Here is an 18,008-nt window from a genome sequence, read left to right on the forward strand (position 1 = left end):
CCACAGATCCAGTGTGGCGTTGTTTTCATTTGTGCTCAAAGCTGTGAAATCAGATACAGAAATGCATCTCTCTCCCTGCTTTCTAACCCACAAGTTGCATTTGGTTTTTGCTTGGATTAACCTTTTCCACCACTGGAAACTCCTTGGAGAGGTAGAAGTCAGAAATGCTGAGGTCCCGCTCCATGAACCAGCCACCAAATCTCTACTTGCTCACGTTGTGGGGGTAAACTTTACTGAAATAGAACACGCGTGTAGAGAAGTGCCCAGACCCCAAGTGCAGAGATCAATACATTTTCACTCTGTGACTGGGTGACTTGCACGCAGGCAAGAAATGGGCCTTAATCAGAGCCTGGAAGCCCCCTGACCCTTCACAGTTTCTGTTCCAGCTGACCACCCCCAAGGATAAGCCTGATCTAGCCTCTGACGGCAGAGATTCGTTTTACAAGATTCATCATGTTGTTGTGTGTAGTTGTAATTCACTTATTATTTTCAGTACCACCAGCACCCTGTTGTGTGAATACATCTCCCGTTCTCCTGATGGACGTTTGCGTTCCATCACTACTCTCACTCACTTCTGCTTGGCAGTCGATGTTTTATATGAAAGTTCATTTGCTTTGGAACTGCTATTCTCGGTTTCCAGACCTTCCGACAGGTAGGGGGATCACCAGCTGACTCCTGAGGCTCCTTTGTCTCCTGCAAAGTGTGGGGCCGGGTCTGCAGATCTTCAACTGCCCAGTTGTCCTTTGGTTAACTCAGTTTTTCTCTGACCTTCTCCTTCCCTCTCTCTCCCTCCCTGCCCCTTTGGTCTAGTCATCTCCACACAAGATGAAAGAGTGCAGCCCACTGAACAGCAGAAAAATCTGTGATAAGATGCACTTTCAAGCCATTCACAGTGAGTCTTCAGATGCCTTTAGTGACCAGTCACCGACACTGGCCGGGGGACCTCCCACGCAGCCACCGTTAGAGCATAGCAAGCCGCAGACAGAGATGCAGTTTGTGAACGAAGAGGACATTGAGGCCCTGGGAGCAGCAGCCCCACCTGTGCCCACGATCGAAGAACCCAAACCCCTCTCTGCCAGTGCCGCCCTGGCCGCCAGCAAGGTGGACTCGCCTTCGAGGAAGAAGGGTGAGAAAGCTGGCCCTTCCCCGCCAACTCCACCAGGCACACGTGGTGCCCTGCAAACTCTAGCTCCTTCCCTCAAGAATTCAGAGTACTTCAAAGTAGGAACAGCCCGTTGCTCCTGTTTGGGCTGTGCCCTTTTGCTGGTTACCTGAGTTATCAGAACTCAGCTGTAGAAAGTCCAACCCAAGGGAGGCCTTGGAGATCGTGTTATGAGGCCCTCACAGTATAGATCAGGGGTGCGGGGTCCAGCCCCCTCTGGGACTCCACAAGACACTGATTATTAAGCTAACCTGCACCACTCTCCCTTTGCCCCCAGTTTCCCTGTAGTGCATGACCTTCTTTTAATTTCTGTGTACCGTGTGTCACTATTTTAAATGGTCGTTTGTTTTTTGGCCAACTTACCTACTGGAACACACGGGCTCTGTGAGGTCAAGAATCTTCTTGGCCTGGCTCACCTGTGTCCTTGGCACTTAGTGGGTGCTCCGTTCATGCAGTTTAATGCACACCTGGTTGCTTGTCCAGAGCAATGTTGTTAAGCCTGTCTGGTAGCTGTGCGGCTTTGCACAGGGTTCTAGGTTTGTATAAATGGATACATGATTCTCTGGCAGAAGGAAACAGGAAGTGTGCAGTCACGGCGCCCAGGGGCTGACGATGCATCGTTGGGGATGCTGTGCTTCATTATTGTTGGAGAAATGCTTAGTGAAAGTGATATTATTCAGTAATAATAACATCAAAACCAAATTGATACCAATAATAATAATCATAAAAATAATGGTAATTGTGCCAGTAGATTGGATGCTTAGTACCCCTTAGGCCTCCGCGGTTGGGAAGCTGAAGTTCAGTGAATCAGTGAGTGGCCACAGCCACAGGGCTGCGAGCGGTGGAGCCTGGGACTTGGCGGTGGTGCTGTGCTCCTGTGCTCCAGTTGGGGCGCTTCTGAGCCAATCCGCACATCGTGCTCACGTGCTCTTTCTAGAGACACCCAGAAGTCTGTGGGTCTTTTCTGGGAGAATGGTGTTCTGATTTGACCCTTTCGCTCTTTCAGACAAACGAAGCAGACACCTTGGTGCTGATGGCGTCTACTTGGATGACCTCACAGACATGGATCCTGAAGTCGCTGCCCTGTATTTTCCCAAAAAGTAAAACTTCTTTCTATTCTTTGTAGCATTTTCTGCAATCTGTATGTTAATCTGCAAGTCCATTTTTTTCCTGATGTTTGATTGGAAAGTGAGTAAGAAAAGTTAGCAAGTGGCTCACGTTTCACTGTGAGGAGCAGCCATAAGAGCAGTGCACTCTGTAGACGTTGGTGTGTGGACGTAGCCCCGGGGCCGGCTTCCGAGCAGGAATGTAGGCACGAGGCCAGCTCCCCGTGGCAATCTCCCCGTGGCACTGAGGTCACGTCACAGTGGTCAGTGGCCCACAACCCAAGTCAGTGGCAAAGACCCTGTCCCTCCCTAGGGGAGAGTCTCCTGTGGCCGTTGGGGGCCCGTCTTCAGTTCCCCCAAGATTTGCAGGGAGGGCCTGCTCCTTTGAGGGTGAAGACAGAGGCCTGAGGCCCTTAGGACAGGATTCTTCCTCCTCAGTCCATTTCATGTGTGTTTAGACAGGATACAGGGAGATGGACAGGCTAAAAATGATTGTTTTCTCTCCTAAGGTAACACATTTAACTTGTCTGTCTTTGTCTTGGAGCTTTGATGAAAGTCTGTCTGGTGGGGGACGTCATCTGCTCCTCTGATTGCTGGGGTCACTTGATGTCCCTGTCAGGCCCCAGACAAGGACTCAGTTTCTGCTTTTGCTCTTCCCAGCGGAGATCCTTCAGGGCTCACAAAACACACCAGCGACAACGGAGCCCGGTCAGCCAACCAGTCCCCGCAGTCCGTGGGCAGCTCAGGCATCGACAGTGGCGTGGAGAGCACCTCGGACGGCCTGCGGGACCTGCCGTCCATCGCCATCTCCCTGTGCGGGGGCCTCAGCGACAACAGGGAGATCACCAAAGGTACCTCCGGCGGTGGCGCTGGTCCTCGAGCATAGAGCGCCCCCTGGTGGCCGCTGGTCAGAATGTCTGGAAGCCCGGCCTCCTGTGATCCATTCAGGCCACAGGGCGCTTTTCTCTGGTGTGATTAGTGACAACCCCTGACTCACAGCTGCTGGCTGGCAGTTGGCTGCCCTCAGGGTTCTGTGGGTCATAGGTGGCTCCAGGCGACAGCAAGGCCACTGGGGTCACTCACCGTCAGGTGTGTTTTCTGGGCACAGTGCTGCCTTTTGGCCCTGAGCTGGTCCTGCAGGTGCGTCTGCGGGTGGGAACTTAAGCATTAGGAAAGCTCAGTGCGCTGCAGGTGTGGGGGGAAATGGTGTGGGTGCTGGCGGGGGAGGGTATCCAAGCAAGTCCTGGGACGCTCCCCAGCTGGATCTGGAGGGTGCTGGCTTAGGGAATGAATTAATGCATAGTGCCCACACTATTTATAAAAGTGGTTTCTCAGCGTCTCATCCCAGTTACATGGTGACGTGGCCCTGAGACCTCAGTCGGTTCACTCAGCTGTTCCAGCTGATGGGTGTCCCTCCCCTCTGCCCCACCTGGTTAGGCAGGTCACTGTGCTTTCATTCACAGCCTTCTCCATCCTCACGACCACCTAGGAGGTGGGCGTGGTCTCTGTCCCCACGTTACAGCTGAGGGGACTGAGCCTGGGCTGATGAATCACTTGCTCAAGTTCACACCAATGACTGATCTAAACCCAGGTAGCCTGACCTCGAGTCCTGCCCCGCATGCATCTGCTTCTGCAGGTGCATGTGTGTCCTGGTTCCCACACACCTGCTCCTCGCGTAAACATGTGCCCTAATTAAGGGTGGGCTTCCCCCATATCCTCCGACTGCCCCCACCTCCCCTCAGCTCTGCAGACTCTACCCCCAAGACTAACTGAAGCCCCCTTTACAACTAGATTTTATAGGATTGTCTGCACAGTTGGAATGCTTGAACTCTCAGAAGATAGCTATGAATATGAGCTCATGAAAAACAGGCCTGTTTTTTGAACCAGATTTTCCTTACATTTCCCCCTTTTCCCCACGATTGCTTTCACAGACGCATTTCTGGAACAAGCTGTATCATATCAACAGTTTGTGGACAACCCAGCCCTCATCGATGACCCCAATCTCGTGGTGAAGATCGGAAATAAGTAAGTTCCTCCCGAAAGTAATTTTGGCCTTCGTGGGATAACGTCTCAGCTTCAGGGTTTCAGCTGTACAGACCTAGACGTTAACCTTCAGGAATGAATATGATTAAGTCTCTGTTAAAATGTGTTATTGTCTCTTCACCATTGGCTGGATACTGCGCTGCTACAGAGTTAGCACGTTGACGTAACCACAGACCCTGTGGGTTTTTAGTTCACCTGCACTAGATTTTGCGATGGAACGTGTGACGTCACTGCCTCGGCCTGTGGCTCTTGGCTTATGTAGTGCCCGGTACTCCACACCAGTGTCACACAATAGACTGAGGTTCCACTCCTGAAAGCTTTGCTCTCTGAGGTCAAGCAATGTGCACGTGTTTTTACGGACTGTTGGCAAACTTTTTTTCTCTAAGAGGAAGTCCCAGGTGTTCACGTGTTAACTGAGGGCGTGAAGCATGGCAGGAAATGCCCACCACGTTGGTGGCTCAATGCACAGCAGGGCGTGGGCTGCTCTCAGCTGGCCACAGGGTCACCTGCCGCGTCGTCTCTGCTGCTGCCATGATGGCTGCTTGGCCCCTCAGTGTGGCTGCTGGGGGTTCGGATGGAGGAGGGGCTCCTGCCAGGGCAGGCATGTGGGGGACCACCAGAGGGGTTGGCTGCAGGGCTGACCCAGCTGGAGCTCCAGAGCCTCCCACGAGCACTTCTCAGGACATGAGAAAGGTCGTCAGTCTGAGCTTTGGTCTTCTGACGTCTCTTCACTGTTTCCCGTTAGGTACTACAACTGGACCACAGCAGCGCCTCTGCTCCTGGCGATGCAGGCCTTCCAGAAACCTTTGCCAAAGGTGAGCTTTAACACGAGAAGGAAAAGGGACACTAAAAATCATGGTTAGATGAATCTGGGTGATTGAATTGAACTTTTATTTTAGAAACCCGAAAGTTAGTGACATTGTGCTTTTTGGAAGTTCATGAGTATGAACATCAGGGGTCTCCAGTCTCTCTCTGGCGCCTTGAGTGTCCTTCTCCCTCCTCCTTATCAAGGCAAAACCTCCCAGTTGCGGCAGTGCTGGACCAAGTCCTGCCTCCTCCAGGATTCCTATCCCAGCATCTGCCGTGCCACGGACACAGGCGGGCAGAGCAGATGGGTGTGGCTGTCAGAGCCCAAGGCCAGTGAGGGGAGAAGGGTGGGAGCAGACGGCAGGCTTGGGTGCAGGCAGGTGCCATGTGGATGCCAGGTGCCAGGTGCCATTGCCAGCGTCAGGCATCGCTCAGCCCAGAAGCAAGCCCTGGGACGACTGGCCGAGGAGGAGTGAGTGCAGGTCCTGGGCAGCCACTCGCTGCACGTGAGAGCAGGTGGGTGGCTGCAAGGAAGAGGCAGGGGGAGCGGCAGCTGCGCTGCTGCAGGCCACCCTCCGCCCCCGCTGTCCTCACCCCCGTGCCCGCATTCTCCCTCCGACGGTTCCCGCGCCTTGCCTGGAATTGACCGTTCTGCAGCGTTGGGTCTTTCGGCTGAGGTCGTGTTCTCCAGAGTGGCTCTGATCTGTCCCTGCCTGGCTCTTCACAGTGTCCATGGCCCAGGACAGATGTTTATGTTCCACGTCTCAGCTCTTACGCATCAGTGAGGAAAGAGACCAGTGCCATGGAAATACGATTATAAAGGATATAGTTCACAGAGAAAGAACTATCTGGACTCTTGGACTTAAAGAAATTGGTCTTTGTGGTAGGCGTTCTAAATCTTTTGATAGGTTGTCAATCATTTTTTGACTCTGTTTATGATGTTTATCTAATATAGAAATTATTTCTGTATGTAGAATTTGTCAGTCTTATCTTTAGTGGCTGCTGGGTCTTGTATCGCACTTAGAATGGCCCTGGTCCCCATTTCTAAAGCTTGTGAAAATACGCCCCGTCTTTCCTTCTAGTACATTCTTAAACCTTTGATTTATCTAGATTTTATTTTGAGAGTAATGAGTGAGGTATCAGGAACCGAACTGATTTTTTTTTCCCGCTGGTTATTGAATCAGGATGCTTTGGTGGCAGGAAACAGGGTGACTGCAAATGGCTTAAATAATAGGGGTTTATTATCATACATAATAAGAATCCTAGAGGTTGGCTGTTTGGGTCTTGATGAGTCTGTGTGAGCTTCCCTGTGCTTCTCCTGGCTTTCCCTTTATGATCACGAGAGACTGTTCTACACGCCATAGCCTCAGACAGCCATGTCCCAGGTAGGAGGGATAGAGGCAGACTGCTCACAGTTCATCGGCCACAACTTTGTCACACAGTCACCTCCAAGCCAGTTTTTGGCTCAGGAGTGGGATGTTATGCGTGGTGCAGACCAGTCAGGGTCCTCCTCTGAAATTGGGCCTGCCTTCCCAGAACGTAGTGCAGTCTGAGTCTTGAGCAGAGTTTTGGATATGCTGGCAAGAAAAAAAGGGGATGATTCACCCAGGGAGGCAACTGATAGGGTCTGGCAGGGCTCCCTGGTCATCTCAGTACCTTTCGTGACGTAACACTTTCCCCCACTGATAGGCAGTTACAGCTTTATCATCTACTACGTTCCTCTGTGAGTTTAGATTTGTTTCCGGACTTTGTCTTCTGTTCCATCAATATGTTTACTCCTGCCCCACTGCATTCTCTTAGTCACTGTAGCTTTTAAATATATTTTAATATCTAGTAAGGCTTATGACTATTTATTATTCTTCGATCTGTGAGTCTTCTTGGCGATTTTTGTTTGTTTTATAATGAACTTTAGAATCAGTTCATCTGGGTCTGAAAATAATCTTGTTAGGTTTTTTAAAAATCGGAGTCTTGTTTCCTTTATGGATGAAATAGGAGGAGTAGGGTCATTGACATCTTTATGAATTGTTCTATTCATGATTTGCTTTTTAGTGTATTCAGGCTTTCGTTTGTGTCAGGGATTTTTAAATGATAAAAAGAAGCACACTTCAGGCTAAATATGCGAATTATTTCATCTTGTCACTTACCTGCAGCTTGTTTGGTTGAAAGACTTTAATCTTTTTTTCATTACCAGTTGAGGTATCAGCTACCAGATAGTTCTGTAAACCAAGGAAGGGAAATGAGATAACATTAACCCTGGTACTGGAGTTAGCCTCAAGATATATATTTTGTTCTTTGGGAAAAAATTATTAATTAATATTTAATTGTCTCCTATTCAACTTGCGTTTATTTAGGGCAAGAGTGTGAATTTTCTTTTTAATTCTTGAGGTTTTAAACCAAATGCATCTATTAATGTTCAGTTTGCCAAAATTTGGAAGTTTACATTTACTAAAAAGATGCTGCGCATTTTACCTTTTGTTTAAAACTGTTTACCTAGACCCCTTATTAATCATTTCATTTTTTATTTTATAATCATCATATTGAGAATAACAATATCTTAAAATCAATAAACCACTTTAATTTGAAAACTCCTGGTCTGGCTAATCACTAATGATTTTTCAATGCTTTCTTTTTCTGTTGTTGTTGTGTTGTATTTTATTTGTTGTTTGTTTATTCCTTTAACATCTTCTTAAGTCTTCATGCTTGAGTTACCTTAATGTAATTTTGGACGCCATTAGGTTTTGCTTCTCAAAAATTTTTAATCCACAAATAGTATGTTGTGTTCTCTCTGATTATTTTTTTTAAATGTTACTTTAATTTGCATGTGCGTGTCCTTTGGTTTGAACGTGCTAAGTTGATCTTTTTTTGGTTCCATTATTTATGTTACCATCCATTTGAAACAGGCCACGGTGGAATCTATCATGAGGGATAAGATGCCCAGGAAGGGAGGAAGATGGTGGTTTTCGTGGCGGGGAAGAAACACCACAATCAAAGAGGTAAGTCTGGAAAACAGGAGCGTTTCTACGTAGCTCAGCAAATTTGAGTTTTGTGTAGCGGGGTCCGTTTTCATGCTCGTGTGTCACCCTGAGTGTGCAGGAGGCACACTTGAAGCAGGAAAAAGCGCCCCAGGATGAGGGGAGGCGGAACAGAAAGACCCAGGGAGTGAGCAGAGAGTTGGTTTCACCTCCTGGCTCTGCTGCCTCTGAGCTTGGAGGCCGTGGTCAGGTCACTCGTGCTCTGCAACATTTCATCTGCAGAAAGAAGAGAGTCAACCTGATGTTCACATTTTCCTTGAAGTTCAATATCTTCCTGTTGCCGGTGGGGACAGTCTTACTGAGGTAGACTTACAGCAGTGGACTGGTTCTCACTAGTCTTTTCCCTTCAGCGGCGTATTGAAATATACATGACCTTGGTTTCTGTTTCTATAAATGCCTGTAAGTTTTTCCAGGTCTTTGCCGGCCTCTCCACCTGTTTCTTGAAGCACTTTGTTTGCTTGGCTTCCAGGACAGTGTGTCACCTGGGCTTCCTCCCCCAGGGGCTGTTCCTCCCCCAGCTCAGCCCCTCTAGAAGTGGGTCCTCAAGGGCTGTCTCAGGGCCTCCTCTTCTGCCTCGACTGCCTACTTCTTCCCTGGCAACCTCACCCACAGCCACGCCATGACTCCCTTTTTATTTCCAGAGGAGACATTGTTTTGTACTTACATCCCTTTATGTAACCACTTAGGTAGACATCTCCATGTGGATGCTTCACATACTTTTTTTTTCCTTAAATTTTTTTATTTTTTAAATTGTTTGGTGGGAGGAGCTAATTAGGTTTACTGATTTATTTATTTTTAGAAGAGGTATTGGGGACTGACCAGGACCTTGTGTGTGCTAAGCATGCATTCTACTCCTTGAGCTATAATCTCCCTGCCCCTTCATGCACTTCTAACTCGTCATTTCTAAAATCAAACCAATGATCTTCTTGTGAATTCTTCCTTTTTTGGACCATAGTCAGAGAATGGCATCCCTGTCCATCCATAGCTGGACACTTCCTTTTCTCTTCACTTCTCCTATCAATTTACCATCCTAAACATTGCTCGGATTTTCCACTTCTCTCCATCTTCAGCCCCGCAAATCTAGGCTATCATCTTCTCTCCGAGGACTGCTTCCAAATGGCCTATTTGTATCCATTCTTACCCTCTCTTCCTCATTGTCTATAGTTGCATTGGTCTGTTTAGGATAATGGTCCAATTTATATTACTTCCTGCTTAAAATGTTTTAGTGGGTTCCCAGGGCTCTTACAATTAAGACCAATATCCTTAACATGGTCTACAGAACTTGTGTATCCTAGCCCCGCCTCCCTTTTGCCATTCTCCCTCTGCCCTCTGTGCATTGGCCTCACTGGTGAAAGTACATTCTACCCCAGGACCTTTGCATGTGTTACTTTCTCTGTATAGTGTTCTTAGGACCCCTCCCTCCCCTCTTAACTTAATTAACCAGCATCTCAAATGGGCCCTTTCTTGGCAGGTTAGTCTGGTCTGCAGTTCTCTGCTCTCATAGCCCTGCCTGTGAACTTTTCCTTCACAAACTTTGTCTGTGTTTATTATTATACATTTATTAGTATGATTATTTGATTAACATCCCTTTCCCCTCCAGACACTAAACTCATGGAGGCAGAGATTGTGTGTGGCTTTGATCCTTTGGTGTTCCCAGTGCCTGTGTTGCACCCAGAGCAGGGATTTGGCAGGTATTTAAGGGAATGCTAATTATACTTTTGGACCATAGGGTGAAGAAACCCCAAGGACAACAGTCAAGTTGATTATTATAAAAGTAAAAGGTGTTCCAGGGGTTCAGTTTGTTTATTTCATTAGTTCAAAAGGAAAGAGTCTGTTGGAAGGACTTTATCAAAATAAAATTGTTCTTTGGCATTTTCTGTTAGTGTGCCTGAGTTTTAATGATTGTTCATTATCTCCAAGGGGCATAAACATGTTAGAGTGATCATATGCTTTACTTTAGGAGACTTGAAGCATAAAGGGCCTTTCTGAGTCTCTTACAGAGAGCAGAATGTTCTAGAATTTAGGCAGAAGGCCATTTCAGAGACCTGTTTACTGCAGAGTATCCAGATTCTCGTTAGTTTGAACTGAGGGGAATGAATGCCTGCATGAATAAGGAAGAGCTATTAAAAACCTCTTAACAAACTAAAATGCATTATTTCAGATAGATACATATTTTTGAACTAATACATATCTTTATTCTAATGAAGAATTGTTGATAGTGGTGGCTAAGTTACCCACCTCAATAGATTAAACATTCCTGGGCCTGTCAGCACATCAGTTATTTGTGTGCTTATAAAAAGCTAAATAATACTTGAAAACAGCTTGTACCCATCATGTGTTAAGTTGGTCACCCTGTTATGTTGTTTCTGTCACTCATTTTCTTTATTAACGTTAAAAACATTAACTTACTTCCTGACCAAATGACCACAGACGATGAGATTTGATTGTAAAGCCTTTGTCCTTTGATACCTCTTTCTGGCCTCTGGTTGACTTCCTGTGACATCTGTGGGGCTAGTGGATGTCTTCCTCCCCCCTTGCCTGCTGGGGCCAGGCTCTGATTCACCTGCAGCATCTCTGGGGTCCTCATGGCAGCGTTAGGAGATGGAGCTTATCACCCTTGTGTTGCTGGTGAGGAAGCGAGGCTCTGAAAGGTTCCATCACTGCCCCAGGTTCCTAAGCCAGAGAGGCAGGACTGGGCCCAGAGCTCTTAGAATTCCAAAGCTCTTTTCATTAACGGAGCATCTTCTATTAAGACTATACAGTGTTGAGAAAGAGAATGCATCCATGTTTTTCTCAAGCAAAATATGGTGTGAAAATATTTTCAGGCATTTCTATCAGCAATTATAAGAAAATATTTTGAAAGCCCTCGCGTATCCAAGCAGCCCTCGATAAAGCATTTGCATAAGCTACAGTGATTATGAAGCTTGGTTTAGTGCCACAGACACTTATGGAAAACAGACTTATTTCTGTCAAAAATATTTCTCGGCTTAATTGTAGACTTGTAAACGAAGGAGGGACTAGGACCTGCCATCCCTGAGGGGTGTTCCGCTGGGGAAGGCCCTGGGGCTCGCCCTGGGCTTGGGGGGCCCATCACAGAGCACCAGCTGCTGCGTAGGTGTTTCCCTTTGGTGTGTCCGTGATTCTTTCCCGTCTTCTTCTCTAGGAGAGTAAGCCAGAGCAGTGTTTGGCGGGAAGGAGCCACAGTACTGGGGAGCAGCCGCCGCAGCTCGGCATGGCCACCAGGTACGTGCCGGTCATCTCAGGGTGGTGCGGCTCCATTCTGTGTCCAGGGTCACGGCACATGCCCAGCAGATGCTGATAAGTTTCCCTGAATAGCCCAGGCCCTGGACCCAGACAGACCTGGGCTGCAGACCTGGGTTCCAGCCCTGGCTCCGTCATTTACTCCTTGACCTGGAGCAGTTTACTTAAATTGATGTCCCCGTTAATCAGATGGACGCAATCGCTCCCTTAGATACCGAATTTCCGCAGTGAGTGTGAGGCTTAAGTGAGATACTGTAACTAGAGCGTCCGTCGTGGTCTCGGCACACGACAGCCCTCAATGCACAGAAGGCAGTAACCGTAGCGGTCGCGGTGGTAAATGATGCTGATGATGTGGCTGAACCACAGCGTTAACAGTGACATGAAAACAAGTTTCCCTTCTGAAGGAACTTGCCTTTTTTCTACAGTAAACACTTACCAGGTCTTACAGTGATGCTTTTCTAAGTATTGATAGGGGTTCGTATTAGCTTGAATAGGAAACATTGGATTTTGATAATACTGATCCACATTAGTAGTGTTTTGTCTTCAAGGCAACCTAGTCATGTGCAATTTGAGGTAACTTCTCTGAGGGCAGTGCCATCGCCACTGATTTGATTGTGAGATTACATACTGACAGTGATCTCAGCCAGTGTAACACCTTTTACATGAGACGTCGCCTTTCCATGCTTAAGAAACCCAGGATTGCATTTCTTATTTGGCAGGCAGAAAATGCTCACGTATTCATTGAAGGCAGGGTGCATCCCTTAATCCTGTTTGCACCTAGGAGGCCGAGAGCCTGACACAGAGCGGATATTTCTCACGTGTTGTTGCTGTCACTGAAATAATGAGATCTCCCCAACACGTTGTTGATTCATCGGAGGCGCGGGCTTAGATTTCGAGTCCTTGGATTCATTCCTGGCCATAGCTCTATATCTTAAATTATTTTATTTCTAGAATTTATTTTTGGAAATAGAAAGCCATGGAGGTGTCAAGGAGAAAACAGTCTGATTTCTTTATCATCCTCTGTGGGGAAGCATGTGCAGGAGCTGATAAAGCTGCTTTTGAAGAGGACTCTGCCTGGCGGGCCCAGCTCTTGGCGGGGATGTTACTGGGAGACACCCCTTCTGTTCCCCTGGTGGCGCCCTGGCCCTGCTCCTTCCCACTGGCCCCTCTGTCGTCTGCACTGACGGGAGCAGGGCCCAAGAGCTCGTGTGCTTCTTTCCTATTCTTCACTCCCCATCCCTGGCTCAGTCTCTGGGGAGGGGCTTTCAAGCACAACTCTCTGGGTATCATCTTGAGTACACCTGGAATCTTGAATGTACTTTGAGTGAGCTTGGAAGGGAGAAGGCAGGTTTGTTCAAGGTGGAGCTCGGGCTGAGGCTGTGCAGTCCCGAGTGGGTGGAGAGCAGCCAGGATGGGAGCCAGTGGGTTTTCAGCAAGTGGTGTTGACTCGTAGTCGTGGGGAGCAGCAGGCTGTACACAGCGGACTTGGGAGTCAGGCTTGGAGTCCTTCTCTCCGTATCTGAGTGAAGGAATAAGCATGATGGTCGTGCCCAGAGCGGCCGAGGAGAGGCCACAAGCAGATGCCAGCCTTTCTGTTCCAAGGAATTGAAACCAGCAGTTCGCTGCCCTGGATGTGCCCTGCTCTCCTGGGACTCTTTTTGAGAACCTCTCTATTCTGCGGTAACTTCCAAACACAAAAGGCGGCACGAGCCGGGACATTTTCGGCCTTCTCTGTAATCTTTGACAAATTCATCAGCCCTTCAGCGTCTCCTCCTTCATCTGTGACGTGGGGATGAGCGTGACACCCACACCGCTGACGCTGGCTCATTTAATCCTCCCAGCAGCTTCATGAGAAAGGAGATCCAGGATGGAAGACCCGACGGCCACCCGGGCTGTGCCTGTGGCGACGGTATCAGGATGGTCAGGAAGGTGGCTCTGTGGTGACCCAGAGGACACGTGCTCAACCTAACCGTGCAGTTTCAAATGGTTTAAAATTATACTCCACTATATGGCAAAATGCAGGGTGTTTGCCAAATCCACCCTGCAGTTTGCCAGCCTGAGGCCTGGGGAAGTCAGGCCAGAGGCTCAGAGAAGCTCTGGCAGGCCAGAACATGGTGGTGGCTGGTGCAGGGTCTGTATTCTCCTTTCCGGCAGCGGCGTGGCGGCTCCTGGAGGCCGCGGGGTGGGCCAAGGGCGGGGGCAGGACGCCTCGGCAGCTCTTCCCTAGTGGGAGCATCACCCTGCACAGTTTATTTGAAACTTTTCGGATCTTCTTACTGTCTGATACGCTCCTATTCAGACGTTGACAACAGTGCTTCTCCCGACTACAGAGCACTCTGCGCTGGTCACACTACGCTTCTTGATTAAACTTGAAAAATGAAGACTTGACTTCTGTGAAAAGGATTTAAGATTGTGCAAAGTCTTCATATAAAGTTCTTTTGAGCAATGTAAATCTTCTCATTTTTGCTGGTGTCCTAGACTTTAAGTCTCCTAATTAGATTCATGCAGTTGACTGAAAAAAAAGTGTTGGAGTGCTCTGCTAATTGACAGATTTGTGATTGACAGAACAGTCCCTGAAGTCTCATAATTGAGCAAACAGCTTGTCACCATGCAAGTCATTAAAATACCACTGAAAAATGTACACTGACAAGTGCTAACTTAGATGCTGTTCACAGCTCCTGAACACAGACACTTGAGTGGGATGAGCCCTTTTGTTTTGTGCTGTTGCTTCTTGTAGACGCCGCAAAGCAAGGGGTGAGGGGCGGGGGCTGGGGTGGCCAAGTTCGCAGATGACAGTGTACTTGCCCTCGCCTGGCACCACCCGCAGCCAACTGGACCACTCCCATCTCAGTTTCTGGATCTGTGTTTTCCTTTCTGTGCTCCCTCAAACGTGGCATGCATGCTGCACGGATTTAGGGTTTTGGTTTTTTCCTTCAAAGCAGCAGATGGAAATAACAGCTATTCTGCCTTGCTTCCGCATCCCACCAGCAGAGGCACACATCAATCTGTTGTCACCAAGAGCTCTGGTTCACATTTGGATGTCATTTCACTCCAAACTATTGGCGTGGAGCATAAACATTTTCCAGTTCAATGAGGGGCCCCGCAGCCTCCTCTCCTGAGTTCCCACCCAGGCTGACTGGCTCCAGGACCATGCCTGCCTGTCTTTGGAAAACCTCTAGGTTATTGGTTCAGAAGTACCAGCACCGTTCATAGGATCCGCAGGGGTTGGAACCGGAAGGCACTTTTGTGTCATTTTACAGATGGGCCACTGAGACCCAGAGAGGGGTCCTGTGGTCTTGAGGCCTTTCCTGGGACCCATGTCTCCCAGTCCCGTTCTTTCTGTGTGTTATATGCCAGCATCCTGAATTTCTTGGTGGCTAGAATGCTGTTTGCTCCTCTGCATTTTAAGATGAGGAAATCAGATCTGAAAGAAAAGTGATCTGAGCAAGATAACACAGCCTGAAGTCCCTGGGGTTCAGACCCAGGCTTCTCAGGTTCTCACTGCTGTGCCAGCCCCAGTCCACCTTGAACTTGGCCATGAGTGTTGTTGATTCATCCACGTGGAGCTTAGCACCCCCATGGACCAACTGAGCCCATGTGCTCTGTCTCTGTGGACATGTTCCCACACTCCTTCACCAAGGGCTGTGTCCCCTTGACGTCTGTGACTCCAGCCCACATTGTTCTGAGCAGCTCCTGGGGCCCTGGTCCAGCCGCTCTGGACATCCTGGCATCGCACTTGTCCTGCTGTGTTGTGTTTAGACAGAAAGCCCCTAGGAGAGCAGGGGCCAGGCTGTTTGCTGGAGCCCCCACGCCTGGCATAGTGCCAAGAAGCATTGGCAGGGTGAGCCCCCAGTCCGCCAGCCTGCAGCCCACAGCAGCCTCTTGCAAGGCCCGTGAGGCGCTCGGTGGGGTGGGGTGGGGTGGGGTGGGGACTCATTCTGGATGTGGAAAGAGCCAGTAGAAGGAACAGAGAAGTGGGCTGCTGGGTAACGGTGTCCTCCCTCTCATCTGCCCCAGTTTGGGGCAGTACTGGATTGCAGGAACTGCTTCTGGAATGAACACGTGGGGTAAGATTGCAACAGGTTACATAGGAAATACCTGATCATTTTCTGGTGGAAGGGAAGAGGAGGTAAGGGGAAGATGAGGGAGTAGGAGGGCAAGGTAAAAGCCCACTGAGATAAAAAGATAAGATGGACCCCCCCCACGTGCATCAGCCTTGGGTAAAGGGCTGTGCTGAGCAGGACGCTTTGCAGGACAACGTGCACCCGAGGAGTTGCGACGTGCCTGCTTCGGGGCGCTCAGCTTTCTCCATTTAGCCTAATACACGTTTATGAGGCACTTGGTATGGTGTTTGGGCATTTTTAAAGAGAATTGTCCTGGGAGCAGATCTAGTGCTGCTGGGCTGGGGGTTACGCAGCAGCAGGATATGAATCCAGGGAACAGCTAATTCCTGAGATGCTTTATATGAGCTATTGAAGGGAAGTGGGCCAGCTTCCCACCCACACCTCCCAGCCCCCTACGAGCACAGAAGTGGCTTGTGGATTCTGTGCAGCTGAATAAGGTGCAGACCTGGCTCCTGGCAGCCAGCTTAGGGATTCTGGAGGATGATGGCAGTCTTCTGTGGCTTCACTGGCACTTGCTTGTAGGTCCTGGGGCCCCAAGTTTGGAATTGTGTGCTTGGAGACGTGCGTCCAGGGAGCTGGTCAGTTTGGACATGGGGAAAATTTGGAGTCCTCGTGCTTGGCCCGCAGCCTGGGACAGGGGAAGAGGAGAGTGTAAGCGTCCTCCCAGGCAGGAAGGGAGTTTAACCCTGCTTGTCCGGAAGGGGAGCCTCTCAGTTACAATAGAGTGGCGACCATGAGTGAACAGGGAAGTGAATGAGGAGAGGCGCCCCCATGAATAATGCAGGAGGCGTGTGAATGGGGGTTTAGAGGCAGCTCACTGATGAGTGTCGGGGCATATGGTAAATGACCACCCAAGAGACAGCACTCAGGAGAGACCCCACTGACTCCGTCATTGATTCCGGCCTAATGCATTTTTAATGGCTACCCAGATGCATTTCCTAATTGGTGATTACATCGCCGTGTGTTCCAGAATCAAGCATGAATCATCGTCCAGTGATGAAGAGCACGCAGCTGCCAAGCCATCAAGCACGAGCCACCTCCCTCTCTTGTCCAGCGTCAGCTACAAGAAGACCCTGCGGCTCACTTCCGAGCAGCTGGTGAGTGTCCGTTCTTCCCCTGCCGTGTTTGTGGGGGGCGCGGCCGCCTTCCCGCTCTCTGGCTCCTGGTACCCTCTGCCGCCTTCCGCAGCCTCAGATCCCCCTTTTGGTGCCTCGTGGCTTCACCCACCATCAACTCCCATCCAGGCCCCCCCTCAGCATCTCGCCCCCTCGTCTCCTGGATGAAGCGCTGGAGGCTCCTGTTTCCAAATGTTGGAGGAAGGCAACCTGAGGGAGCGAATTTTTCCCGAGGTGTAAAAGGCCAATAGACCAGAATCTCGTAGGGCTCTTTCCACTTTAGAGGGCTGCTTGTTGAGCCAAAGACATCCCCTGAATTGGGGGAGATCAAGCACTTGTGAGGGAACTTAGTTTCCAATAGTAAGGGGTCATCCTGGTCCCAGTATCCTCTTTTGTGAGGATGTACCACCAGTTTTACTCAGGCCCTTCCTTCCCTGGACTGTTTCCCACAAGCAGACGGTGGGCAAGGGCCTCTGCTCTTGCTGTTGTCCTAAGAGTTCTGGGGGGCCAGGCTCAGCTGTGATGGTGTTTGATGGGAAAAGATGACAGATGGGCCGGGCACCCCGCAGCCTGGCAGTCCCTGCGTGGCTGCGGCAGGTGACCCAGCCAGCAACGCGGGGGGCGACCTGGACTGGCTTCTACTGGAGGGTCCCAGTGCGGAGACTCAGAACCGCCAGGAAGGGGTTCTGCTGTCTGAGCCTGGTGTGCTTTCCTTGGGTCTAGACTGTATGCTTCTGGATGTGAAGTGTCACTGATGATGGAGACTTGCTTTCTTCCAGTTTGTGTCAGTGTAATAATAATCATGGTCGTTTCAGGCAACATATTTCCACGCTTGGCTTAGATCCGTCTCCCCAGTCACGGCCCTTCATACCCAGTCATGCCCGAGTAAGTGTGTCCTTGTCCGAAGTCGTGATGTCCTGTGGCCTCAGAGCCTGTCACTTGCCCTGTGAGACGTGGGCGAGCGGTGTTACCCGTGGGCCGCGAGGGGAGCTGGGGCTAATGCTGCCCAAATCCTGGAAAGACCCGTCCTCGTCTGGAACAAGACTGGGAAAGAAAGAATTGTACGGTGGCCTAGGGCAGTGACTGAGAAAAATCCAGATCCAGCTTCTTAGGGAGCGGAAGCCAAATGTCCCTCCCCCTGGGCCTTCCCCTCGGACGCAGAGTTCATGTTTTTCAGAAAAGCCTGAAATTGAAGAACGGCCCCAACGACGTGGTCTTCAGCGTCACCACGCAGTACCAAGGCACGTGCCGCTGCGAGGGCACCATCTACCTGTGGAACTGGGACGACAAGGTCATCATTTCTGACATTGATGGAACCATCACCAGGTGGGCCCCACTGGCTCGGCGGCCTGGAGCTG

At 49.7% G+C, this 18,008-nt stretch overlaps 1 protein-coding gene across 8 annotated transcripts in view; it reads left to right on the plus strand.

The window, feature by feature from the left end:
• Positions 1–18,008, plus strand: part of LPIN1 (lipin 1) — a 113,544-nt gene that overhangs the window by 77,227 nt on the left and 18,309 nt on the right. For all 8 annotated transcript variants that reach the window (XM_074341678.1, XM_074341675.1, XM_074341674.1 and 5 more), the window contains 9 exons: positions 811–1,126; positions 2,169–2,262; positions 2,929–3,119; positions 4,200–4,293; positions 5,057–5,126; positions 8,019–8,111; positions 11,314–11,393; positions 16,506–16,632; positions 17,828–17,976. In XM_074341678.1, coding sequence (XP_074197779.1) covers positions 811–1,126; positions 2,169–2,262; positions 2,929–3,119; positions 4,200–4,293; positions 5,057–5,126; positions 8,019–8,111; positions 11,314–11,393; positions 16,506–16,632; positions 17,828–17,976 — 1,214 coding nt within the window. The remainder of the gene's footprint in view (positions 1–810; positions 1,127–2,168; positions 2,263–2,928; positions 3,120–4,199; positions 4,294–5,056; positions 5,127–8,018; positions 8,112–11,313; positions 11,394–16,505; positions 16,633–17,827; positions 17,977–18,008) is intronic.

Source organism: Camelus bactrianus, chromosome 15 (genome assembly GCF_048773025.1).
Source record: "Camelus bactrianus isolate YW-2024 breed Bactrian camel chromosome 15, ASM4877302v1, whole genome shotgun sequence".
NCBI classification, from domain to species: Eukaryota; Metazoa; Chordata; class Mammalia; order Artiodactyla; family Camelidae; genus Camelus; species Camelus bactrianus.